Source organism: Cydia splendana, chromosome 4, assembly GCF_910591565.1.
Source record: "Cydia splendana chromosome 4, ilCydSple1.2, whole genome shotgun sequence".
Lineage (NCBI taxonomy): Eukaryota > Metazoa > Arthropoda > Insecta > Lepidoptera > Tortricidae > Cydia > Cydia splendana.
Window position 1 is genome coordinate 8,693,656 of NC_085963.1, and position 13,259 is coordinate 8,706,914.

The 13,259-nt window shown below is 38.2% G+C and overlaps 1 protein-coding gene across 1 annotated transcript in view; it reads right to left on the reverse strand.

Annotated features, from left to right (window-relative positions):
• Positions 1-546: 546 nt before the first annotated feature.
• Positions 547-13,259, reverse strand: part of LOC134789847 (neuronal acetylcholine receptor subunit alpha-10-like) — a 92,794-nt gene continuing 80,081 nt past the window's right edge. Inside the window, exons 10-11 of the mRNA XM_063760512.1 lie at positions 6,585-6,748; positions 547-1,433 (exon numbers count right to left, since the gene is read on the reverse strand). Of these exons, the coding sequence (XP_063616582.1) occupies positions 1,302-1,433; positions 6,585-6,748 (296 nt within the window). The 3' untranslated portion in view covers positions 547-1,301. The remainder of the gene's footprint in view (positions 1,434-6,584; positions 6,749-13,259) is intronic.

Genomic DNA, 13,259 nt, shown 5'->3' on the forward strand with positions numbered 1-13,259 from the left:
CGGAACCCTTGGAACGCGAGTCCGACTCGCACTTGGCCGGTTTTTTATTGCATATTATTCAAGAAGTGCCTTCTCTCGTCACGTCAGATTAATTAAATTTTATTCGGTCGACATAAATTTACGTTCTAGAAGATTGTTTGAATTCGCGGCATTTTATTGCACCAAAGAGAAGTTCTCTCATCTACAAAGTCGTGATCAGACCAAGCCATTAATACTCGTAAGTCGTAAGAAACAAGTGACAGCCTTAAGAACCTTAACCGGGCTTTGATATTTTTAAGCCCTTCCTCTTTTTTTAGGAGTCGATTTGAAAAAGGGAGTAGGCTACTTATTTACCTACCTATACTTATGCTACCCGGATGATACCAAACGATAAAAAACGCAAAAATACAGAATAACAAATTAAAACATAAATAGGTTTCACTTAGGTAAAACGCATTTTTACTTAATTTGGCGATAAACGAAATATAACAAATTGATTAACAACACTTAAATAATATCAATAAATTTATTTCGCACTTTTTACAATTAAAATACAATAAGTAACATATTATTGTAACTTTCTTATTAATATTTACACTTTCGTTTTTAATTATCTTATTTGGCAACAACCTTGAGCATACACTAGTTTTTATAATATTATGTTTCAACAACTAACATCAATTTCTAAACTGTTTCCACTGATAATCAATATAATCTTAAAATGAAAACTAATTTGAACAATTATGAGTAATTTCAGTGATTGCATTGTTTGTGTACTTTGTTGTTTGTTAATTGTGTGATATGATATCTGTTAAGTGTATTTACAAGCTAATAAAATGGCGAAGATTCAATAGGTATAAGATAAATCAAAGTATAAACAGTAATAACTAGCTATAATGCCATCTCCTATAAACTACAAACGTTACACCATTCAACTTAATGAACAGTATTTCAAATATTTAGTTAAATAATTGACATTTTATAAAATTGGCACAACTTATTTTAAGGAAAGTAAAAAGATAAACATTTTTTACACATTGTTTTAACAAATCGTGTACATCTGGTACTAAATTATTAGGCAATTATTTTTGTCATCAGAGCAAAATAAATAGAGCAATTTAATCTCTGTCTAAAATTATACCAAATGTTATCGATATCATAATTTGGCCGATGTTATAGTAAAAGTTTAAAACTTTAAGTAGAATCGAGTATTCACTTACTCGAATAAGTTATCAAATTAATACTTAATTGGCACAATTTTGACCATGTAATAATTATTCGTTGGCACAAAAGTTTGTTACCGAAATATTTGAAATTGTGTTCTAAGTGGGTGGTTTCAAGGGCGTGTTTCCGACGTGCAGGTTGGTGAGCTGGGGCAGGAGAATGGCCGCTGTGGAGATGACAGTGACCAGCACGAACACCGCCAGCAGCGCCCGGTCCGCTACTACTGCCACCTGCCAACAGCCGTAGTCACATCTTACGATTATATTTTCTATAAAGGTGTAATTAAGATTAACAAAGTTCTAGTAACAGCCAAACACTGTATTAGAATGTTTTGTTGACTGAATTAAAAATTTCTGTGAACTACCAATATACAGTACTTAGGTTAATATACTATTATATTATACTCGTGACGGGTGGGTACCGTCATTTGCAACTCACACAATTTTGGGTAAGATCACCATCAATATACACAACATGTAAAATTGTCAATTGTCATTTTTAATTATCAAAGTAATAACAATAATAATGATCATTGTCCCGATAGTCGTTTCAGTAAACGGTCTAATAGCGAAGAGTCTCGACCAACACCTTGAGAGACTCTCGCTAGGTGGTTGGATCAAGGGTCAGATGCAGAAGGCGGTGATCTTGGACACGGCGCGGATAGTCCGCCGGTTCCTCTCTCTGCAGCCCTGACCACGGTAGCTTGGGCCTTGCCCCGCTGCTGGCGGCACCCTAGGTTAGGTTTTTTATAATGTGTTTATATTAATTTTTATTGTTTTGTAAGTGTTTTTATATTTTACTTTTATATTCATATTATAAAATAACCTAACTTAAGATGAGAAATAAATAAAGAGAATAATAATGACACATTGAATAAAATTAATGAATTATCTCAAATGCGGCAATTTAAATAACGTAAGTAACATGTAGGTGTATATGTTACCGTAAAACCCGTTTTCAGTGAAAACGCGTTTCCCTTCGTTAAAACTACTGTTAACTGCCCTATAGATCTGTTACCATACAGTTCTAATGAATATTTAATCACATAAACATATAGAAGGCTATTGATATGGCACTGTCGAATTATCTAAGGACACAAAAAAAAACATTGCCGAGAGCGCCATTATAAAATTAGCTTTGGCTTGCTGTCCGATTTAATAACAAGGAAAAGACCCATCATCGAAAGCGCGTCAATAAACATATATTGCAAAAGCTGTTGCCGTCGTTCCACGGGTTGATTATATTTGTTTTTATTCATTTAAATTAGTCTGTGATTAAATGAACCGATGTTTTGTAAAATGTAAAAATGAGAAGATGGTAGGTACTTAACTAGACGCAACCGCAGTGATATTTCCGAGCTAGGCCATAAAATGTCGTTCAAGGCTCTATTATGGATTTTTTTACGAATAAGGCCGTAAAAACGCTGTAGCTCGTAGTTTCACCCTAGACAAACATGGATTCTTAAGAATATTGGCATTTTAAATAAGTTAACAACTTACTGCTTGAAAATTATACATTATATATGTATAATTTTCACAAAGTTCTATAATTTTTACCCCCCAAAGTGATCTGACTTAAACAATTAACAATTAGCGACTGCCAAGTATAAAGCTCTATAAAGACTTACCTACTCGCTTCATAATAAAGATAGCATGATGAAATTTTGTTTATTGAGGAAGCTTATGGTAACACGATAATTTGCGCAGCTTTAAATATCCTATTTTCTAACCTTAACCGGCATATACTCGTATATATACGAACTCTGTAAAACTTACGATAAAAAAATAAAAGCACATACATATATTACTGCCATTCGCGTCTTTAATCAGCTTCCAGATGAATTAAAAGTGTTAGATGACATAGAGTTTATGCGTAGTTTTAAAAAATGGCTTATAAAGAATGAAATTCTATTCTCTAAAGGATTTGTTTGAATTATATTCTTCATGATACTGTCTATTCTGTATAGATAGATATGCTATGTATGTGTATAATACTTAGTTATATGTTTCTTAGTTTTAAGTTAGTTTTAAATGTCCATTGTATACCCGAGTTGGGTTACCGTTGAAACTCACATGTACTACATAACACCTCTGTAACACGGTTGTACAATAAATAACTATCTTATCTTATGGTCCTGAGAATACGAATAAATAGATTGTCAATTATTGAACCGGGATTTCCTTCCTAATGCCAAATAGCCCCTTAAAGACAACAAGGCCAAATCAAGTGGTCTTATTTGCTAGGCCCATCAATTATTGAACGCTTCCCCGGATTCAAATACTGTCTTCATTTTCATTTAACTTCGTGTTCCAATCCAATTTAGCAGATTTACTTCACAGCTTGAAATAAAACGGTTACGTGTAAAACGACTGGTTGCGATTTAAGAAGTTGTTCGAGTTTCAAACATTTTACAGTAGGTACCTAAACTCCGTAGGGTGTTCCGATTAATCAAAATGTCAAGGATAGATTTTCAGGCGAGGGAGTCAAACGCCAATTACTACTGAGTCACGTGGGGGTACGCACCTACTTGTTCTTAGGTATAAACCCTAAATCACACATCGTGCTTACATCTATCCTCTTGGTTAATGTAGGTAGTCGCTTTGACACATGGACAACATTCTACATTTATTTAGGTACTTTCTAAAAAACGAAATAAATGTAGAAATTTAAATCTTCTTCGAGTAGGTAAGTGTCTTAAGAGGAGGACTTATCATGTGAACTTTACGAAATGTAAACTAGTCCTCGTAAGACCTAGGGCATTTTGGCGCTTTTGAATTTGGAACTTTCTTTTATTTCTATACCTATGTGTTCAAAACTCGAATTTAATTGTACTTGTACAAGTACACAGGGACTTACGGGGTCAATAAATTTATTATTTTATGCTTAGGTTCCTCTTTACAAATATTTAACGATCTTCTCTGAATGTATTATGATATTGATGATTATTAAAGCCATATTATGGTTTATTAACTAACCAAATACTAAGTTAACGCTGCATAAGATCTAGATTTTCATGTTTACTTTTTCAAGTACAAATCGACCTATTTTTTTTTTGCTAAACCAGCCCTATGGGCCAAAGAATAGGGTTTAATTTCCTAAGTACCGTAATGTTAGATACGTTTTCAAGAGGATAATGAGTAAATGTACAGCTGTCGTGAGTAGCGTGGCGCGCCGGCAATATCCGACGACGCTGTTCATTAATTAAGTGCGACATGCATAACCGTCAATTCCTGCTGAAATGTCGTGTAATTGATGAAGTAGATTCAGGGCTGCAAAATACTCCAGCTGATTGACTTGGCGTTTAAGTAATTGAATAAAATAAGGGTGAAATCAGAGGTATATTCAGATATCACTCTTGTCAAACTTTATTACTGCATCGGGAAATTACGAGTATATTTTGTCACTTATGAATAGTTATGAATTTTGAGTTATTGTGTATGTGATGCCATTAAAGTGTACATAAAAAGGTAGGTATTGTAAAAAAACATACGTGAACTTAAAAAGATTTATTATTTCATAAACGGTAGTTTTATTATTTTATTACAGTTTACTATCGTAAATAATGAATCTCAAGCAGTTTTATCTCTAGGGGTGAGTCGTCGTACTAAATGTATGGGAGGGTTTAAAGTTAATGTTTGGGATATTTTGCTTTTATTAATGTAATTTTACTCATTGGGTAACGCACTTTCGATATCAATTTGAAGTTTTCTGATATCTGTTTTATTTACTGAATTATCGCCTGGCCACACTTAACGATTACACCCTGTATTATGCAGGAAAATTCGCTATACATTCTTAGCAAAGGTCTTTATTTCTTTTGTGACCACTATTATTATTCTTATTATTTTCCTTAGCCCCGACGTTAAAAGTAGTGGAGTTTATGAAAACACCCCTTGTTTCACAAATTATCTCAAATAAAACATACGTTTAAAATAAAAAATTGCAGCTTCTTTGCTTATGCAAAAGTAATATAAGTACAAGCACTTAACTACTAATGAAATAAAGGACCCGTTGTACAAAGTCTTATTAAAAAAACTATCGTGACTCTGCATAGATTCTGTCCTAATTTCGTCATTCAAGTTTGCTTTGATGCTTACAATAGTTCGTTTATTATAAACAAAACTAATTGTTTTATCAAGATTGCAATTTCATTAAAACTTATAACATTTAGAAAAGAACAAATCATATAATTTTATTACATTTTGTAAATAAGAAGCAGCGTAGCAAAATATAACTTTTTCTATTACCCACGTTATCGGAATGTATGGGAGAGCAATATGACGTTAAGCTGTATAAAGACCACCCTAAATAAAGAATTTAACTCACGTTAGGCGAAAACCAACAAAAGCGCCTTTGGTCTTTCTGACATCGACTACCTGTATAAACCCACGTTTATTTTACTTAATAGTTTCATACGCATGTGGTAGATAAGTAAGAATATACAGATAACGATCAAATGACACCTGCAGAAATTTAAGTTCATAGACTCTAGCGACGAGAAAACATTCCCATGCAGAATTTACCTACAATCAAATAAGTAGCCGACCAGACCGCGTAGCCAACATGCCAATCGCTTACGCTCCGTAGCGATCGAAATGCAACTGTCACTGTCGCACTAATATGGAAGAGTGATAGAGAGACACAAAGCGTTTCGTTGTCGAAGCGATAGCTATTGTCACCTTGGCTAGGCCGGCAGGGGGCCAAGATGACAATCGATTGCAGAAAACGAAACGAAACGCTATCATTTTCATACATTATTTGCGTATATCTTAGCGTTTCGTTTAGTTTTCTGCAAACGATTTTTATCTTAGCTAGGCCCCCTGTTTCCAGTCAAGATCGATGCGTTCAAGGCGCTCGTTGGAAGCGACCCAGTGTTTGTGGTGCGCAGCGGCCTCGCGCAGTATGCAGTCTCGGCATGTGCAGCGAACGCACGCGCACGCTGTAACTGGCCTCGGTACTAGGTCCCTTAACGCAGCCATCGCTCCTGCTGTTAAAGTAAGTAGCTAACCTGTTTCCACTCAAGATTAGCACGTTCGAGGCGCTCGTTAGCGGCGACCCGCTGTTCGTGACGCGCGGCGGCCTCGCGCAGCGTGGAGCCACAGCATGCGCAGAGGACGCACGCTGTCGGACAGGCCTCGGTGCTCACGTCACTCTGTGCAGCCATCGCTCCTGCTGTTAAAGTATGTAGCTGATCTGTTTCCACTCAAGATTGGCACGTTCGAGGCGCTCGTTAGCGGCGACCCGCTGTTCGTGACGCGCGGCGGCCTCGCGCAGCCTGCAGCCACAGCATGCGCAGCGGACGCACGCTATCGGACAGGCCTCTGTGCTCCTCACGTCACTCTGTGCAGCCATCGCTCCTCCTGTTAAAGTATGTAGCTGACCTGTTTCCACTCAAGATTGGCACGTTCGAGGCGCTCGTTAGCGGCGACCCGCTGTTCGTGACGCGCGGCGGCCTCGCGCAGCGTGCAGCCGCAGCATGCGCAGCGGACGCACGCTGTCGGACAGGCCTCGGTGCTCACGTCACTCTGTGCAGCCATCGCTCCTGCTGTTAAGCATATTGTTAGAAAATGTGGGCAAAAAGTGCAGATAAACTGTACATTAGGATGATTGACCGTAAATATTGACCCCCATAAATAATATACCCGGGATATAAAATATCATATGGCTACGTACATAATAAAATTTTCACCGAAATATTTAAAACTGTTTTTGCGTATCACGTTTAGTACAAGTAATTTATTTATTTGTGTACTGATTAATAATATTATATTTGATTCAATATACATACATATTATACAGTTTCAACTATTTATACCAAAAAAAACAACGGGTTGCACTCCGGGAGTGCCGGCAGAAGTGAAAACTCAATGACATTGTAACTCAAAATATTAATAACAGCGCCATCTAGTGCAAAATGTTTGCAGCACTATGTATAATTGAGGTTAACGCCATGTAACGTTATTTCGTCGCATTACTTGAAACCCCTAAGCACATCACTGTGAGTTCTAGAGTTATATTAGTACCAGTTTGAGGGAAACTCACTAGCTGGCATTTAAATAAAAAAAGAAAAACTCAATGACATTGTAACAGTGTCCGTCACACGTGACGTCACGTCTTACGTCTTACGCTCTCGCGAGTTTAACATATTTTCCCCGTCACAAAAAGTGCTCAGCGCCGCTAAAGAAGTTTTCACTTCAAAAAACATTACAACTTTACACTAGAACCATACACAATTTATGCGAAAATAAAAATAGCTTAGAACTTTGCGATTATACCCGTGTTTCAGCACGTTACGTCAATATTGGAGTGGGAAGTGGGCTGTTTTCACAGGCTGAACACATAATATCCCTGTTTATTAAAAAAACACAAGTCTTTCCATAACCGAGGTCGCAATCAATCAAGATATGCTGATATTAGATATCAATGAATGCTTACAATATAGGTAAGAGAGGAAATTAATGGTACAGCGCTATGTTTTAGTTAAGGATTAGTCTTAGATATTATTTCTAGTGTAAATTCTTCTTTTAATTCGTACGAACTATCGAACATACACTTATTTTGCGTGGAAAGTAGTCCGACACATCTGATACCTTGATGAGTTAAATAGGCCCCATATGATTTGATATTATAACGGCCTGGCCACGACATTGGTCTTAAGCGACCAGCGGTGCGGCAGGCGGCGCGGCAAGGTAGAGCGGCGCGGCGAGCATGCCACGACTAGGGCTTGCATTCCGGAATTCCGGAATATCGAAATTCCGGAATCTCGGACAAATTTTCCGATATTACAGTTCCGGAATTGATACCACTCAATATCGAAAATTCCGGAATTGGATATAAGTACTTTTTGTAGGTTTTAATACGTTTATTATTAAAAATTGTTAAGAAACTACACCGTACGGGTGTTTATTGTCGTTATTAAGTGCTTCTTAGTCATTCAGTGAACTATAGTATAGTATAGGTATATTTTAATTTTCCGTTTGCTAAAGCAGTGGACAATATGGGCTCATAATAAAAAAATAAAAATACAAAAAAGCAGAGCGATTTACTTGCTTAGAATAGTCAGAATAGTCGGAATCATACATAAGCGAATTTGTAGAATTGATATTTAAAAATATTTGGACTTTTTACCTTGAATTCAGAGAGAAAGAGGTTTTCTCTATTAACGATTTCGAATCCTGTAGAAGCACATAATATATGATATTGTGAATCATAATTAGGAACTAGGAAGGAAAAAGCCAAACTTAGACCTTCAACTTCTTAAACAACACCGCTACCTACTAGGTTAGGAAGAGTAGGAAGCTATTATAGTTAACTATTTTATAAAATTATGCATCGAATGGTTTGCTAGCAACTATAGTTTCCCCAAATAAATACCCCGTATCATAGAAGTGAATAACAGCGACCATTTTAATAAGGTGGTAAAATGGGTGGTAAAGAAAACGTACCTACTTCAAATTAAATTTCTCTTAACCACTCACTTGCTTTTGGTAACTGTAGCTACCAGCTGTCACCCTTATTTTATTATAATAATAGAGGTCACTGAAAAAGATCAAGTATGTGAGTGGTTATACAATATTAACTTTAATAAACGTAAAGTATCAGAATTTCACATTTTTGTTGTTTTTTACTAAAAAATCGAATAAAAATATGATAAAGCCTAATTCTGGAACCAGTTCCGGAATTCCGGAATTGGAATCCAATATCGAAAATCAGTTCCGGAATTGGAAACCATCCGATATTGCAAGCCCTAGCCACGACCTCGCAGCAGCGGCGGCGGCGACGAGCGAATGGGACGTACTCAAGTGTTTAAAAATGTCTTTGTCAGAAGTGGCTCTTCAGTGCCTCGACAGCAGCTCATATTTCATGAGAGATATTTTAAATATAAGAGAAGGTGTGCACGAACTTAATAGACGCCGTTATACGTTAGGCGAGTTTAGAGAGTTGTACGAAGAAAAATAAAATAAAAAGCAAAATAGAAAGCAACCCGCAAATTTTTACGAGTACACAAGAATGAGTGTAGAAACATTTGATTATATACTCCAACACTTGGACGAACATTTACAGACACCTAAACTCTGATCAAAAAGAGTTCTGACGTGGTTCTGACTAATCAACCATATTTCCGTGATAAACACTTCCGTATCCATTATCGCGCGCGAATATTATAAAAAAATTTGTTCTACGATTCACCGCCCGATGCGTACCGCCGCTAAGACCGGTCGCGCCGCTGTGAGTCGTGGCCGCGTTCCCCGCGCCCGTGTCTTTGTTTCCACCGCCCGCCGCGCCGCGCCTAGCCGCCGCCGGTCGCTCGAGTAAATTCGCCGAGTCGCCGCTGGCAGCGGCGCGTCGTGGCCTCTCTCTTCTTTTCGCCTTACAGGCCTATTCGGATTTCGAGATAATCACAAGATCTTGAGACGATTTAGAGATCAACTAGATCTACATTAGATATCGACTAGATGTGACTTGGATATCTAAGTCATAACTTGTCGAAATCGTTCAAGAGGACCTCCAGAATCGCGGAAACGTCAAATTTGACATATCTATCTTACAAATATCTTTAAATTACCCGTATCGTAACTTGTTGAAGTCTAGTAGAAATCTAATTCATTTTCCGAATCGAGCCGTTATTTTGTAACATTCGCTTTTCGCTCGCCGCCGCCGCTGGCGCTGGTCGCGCGATGTCGTGGCCAGGCAGTTAGAGACAAGTAACTATTGGCCGTGACACTGCCATTAATCAAAAATGCATCGAATCAAATGGTCGTCACGTAGCGTGTTTTTCCTCCAGTTAAATTGGGTCCTTGTTATGTTAGACACGCTTTACTATTTTGGGAAAGGTAAAAAGTCTACACACGTGAAGATCGCCTAATCCTCAAATCGTCTAAATTCATCGTGCGTGCGTCTGGCTTCCGGTTAGAATCGAAGTTAAGAACAAATAGTTACACATATTCTTTTCAATACTGAACAATAAAACTAGTAACAACAAAGTTTAGGGTTAGTTGAGCTCGATAAAACTTAATGAATATTAAGTTAATGTACCTGTACATTCTTCATTAGCTCTGGATGAAGCAAAACTTCGCTGTCGGTGAATTAAAATTAATTAAGATCTCCTGTAAGGCGGGTACGTCATTAATTGGATAAAGGAATAAACCCGCGAACTATTACGAAATTTGTTTTAAAGAGATCTTCTTTAATAACATTGGATCATGAGCCGTGACTAGAATAATGGATTAGTCCGAAATCCGTTAAAAATACGTATGTATTTACACTGTTCTTTATACAAATATAAAGAATAACGACTAAATTAATTAAACAAACTATGTATTTAGTTAGGTCTAAGAAAAATATGAGTCAGTATGGAAATCAATGTCGCTGTATGGTCCCATACATACAATGATGCAGTAACTTTGGTTTCTGTTATTCAGTTACCACATAATATTTGACGCCGTATATAGCGCAATTTTAGTTTAACTATCAAGAAACAAAAGTTTAAATAAATAAATAAATAAAAATACTACGTACGAATTTTTCCTTAAGTTAGGTACTACTTTTTACCCGACTACGGCAACGCAAAAGGAGGGTTATGATTTTGACCGGTATGTTTGTGGGTATGTATGTATGTATGTATGTATGTTCATCTGTTCCCTCATAACTTCTAAAGTGCTCATTGAAATTTGACAAACGACGTGTCATTCGAATCCTCTTAATCGTCCGCTGGTTATAGGCTATATGACGTCACCAAAAAATGAACACGGCGCCCTCTAGAGGTCATAAAGTCACGAACCAAAAAAATAAAAATAAGTAATGATTACGTGTTGTATACCATTTGAAAGAGCTCAATTAGCATATTTCAAATATATACATATTGTTAGCTTTTGCACCCGGCTTTGCTTGCATGCGCCCAATAAAACATTAATTTATCTGGTAGGTAATTCGAACTACGAATCTACAATCGCTCTGGATTCTATCTATCCGCGTGTTACGCGACTACAGCGATACAAGAAGGATTTTTCAAAAGAAATTTGTTTGGCCGCTATATACATGGTGTTTTTAATGACCTGCAATATTTTATAACGTGAATAGGTATAGAAGTCCAGATCAGCAAATTGTTTTACGAGATCGGGTTTAGTCCCATGGTAAAAGTTGCTTAGTAATCTTAGTATATTCACCTCGTTAAAATTGTGGCAGTGGGCAGGCGAAGCATACTGAAACGTACCTATGTGACGCACCGGACTCGGTCCAAAAGGCGACACTAAAAGGGTCAGGCGTAGCCCGATGTACGTGGCGCGCTGTTCGCGGTCCAAAGCCGGGCGCCTTCGGCACCCTCATACTAAAAGAGTCGGGCGTAGCCCGACGTACGAAGCACGATGTACGCGTTCCAAAGCCGGGCGCCTTCGGCGCCCTCATACTAAAAGAGTCGGGCGTAGCCTAACGTACGAGGCCTGATGTACGCGTTCCAAAGCCGGGCGCCTTTGGCGCCCTCATACTAAAAGAGTCGGCCGTAGCCCGACGTACGTAGCACGATATACGCGTTCCAAAGCCGGGCGCCTTCGGCGCCCTCATACTAAAAGAGTCGGGCGTAGCCCGACGTACGAAGCACGATGTACGCATTCCAAAGCCGGGCGCCTTCGGCGCCCTCATACTAAAAGAGTCGGGCGTAGCCCGACGTACGAGGCTCGCTGTACGCGATCCAAAGCCGGGCGCCTTCGGCGCCCTCATACTAAAAGCGTCGGCCGTAGCCCGACGTACGAAGCACGATATACGCGTTCCAAAGCCGGGCGCCTTCGGCGCCCTCATACTAAAAGAGTCGGGCGTAGCCCAATGTACGAGGCCTGATGTACGCGTTCCAAAGCCGGGCGCCTTCGGCGCCCTCATACTAAAAGAGTCGGGCGTAGCCCGACGTACGAGGCTCGCTGTACGCGTTCCAAAGCCAGGCGCCGAAGGCGCCTTCATGCCAAAGGTTGTCGGGCGTAGCCATATATGCGGCGCTCTGCGTGCATTTCTGTACTGAGGACGCCCTCGCAAAAGTAATATAAAGTGACTTCAAATATTATTGTAAGTAACGAAATCCTGACCCCAAAATTAATTAAATAAAAAATAAGTTCAAAAACTAAAACCCGACTACTGCAAATCGCGCTCTAAAAAGTATGAAACAAGATAGAATTCTTATCTGAAATTATCATATAGGAAAATTATAAGAGCTATCATTTTTTTATATATTTACAGAGATTCAGAGGATAGCCGTGGACGTATGCCACGATTATAAACTTTAAGGTAAAGTGGCATACGACTTATATGATAATTTCAGATAAGAATTTTATCTTGTTTCATACTTTTTAGAGCGCGATTTGCAGTAGTCGGGTTTTAGTTTTTGAACTTATTTTTTATCTATAATAAATATCTCTTTGATAATAACTAATCAACGACATTACCATTCAATTCAACTAAAAAACAACTGATATAACTTGAAAGTTAGCAGTTAGTCTTCTAGCTTAAGCCATCTAATCTACCTAAGACTTCTTGCAGCAACTTTTATTTCTCTGGATGTATAAAACTTTGAAAACTTTCAGGTAGATGGGTAGATATGATTATCTTCGCCTGCTATCTATTGCAAAAGACGGATTAATTTTGGCTATATTTGAAAAATATGGGATATTCCTATGTAATATCTGAAATCAACTGATCACGCCTGTATATTTTATCCACGGATAATATATCAGTATGTCTACGTAACGAACGTCTTCTCAGCGTAAGTGATTAGACGTATTATGGTTGATGTATCGGCCGTCATGGGGCCTGTTTTCCCGATAATTTTATGCCAAGTTGCTACGCATGATAACATGCTATACTTAATTTAAAATCACAAACATCTGTTTTTAACATGGAGATCGCAAAGCTTCCTGGATCTACCCTTGGGTCACTTTAGAAGGGTCGCAGTGGAGGCATGCGGAACCCATAACTAGAAAAAAATTAACACCGTGGATGCTGCGATTGCTATTTACGACAGATATAATTATATTTCATATTGAGAACGTAATAGACACTAGCCAGGGGTCGGT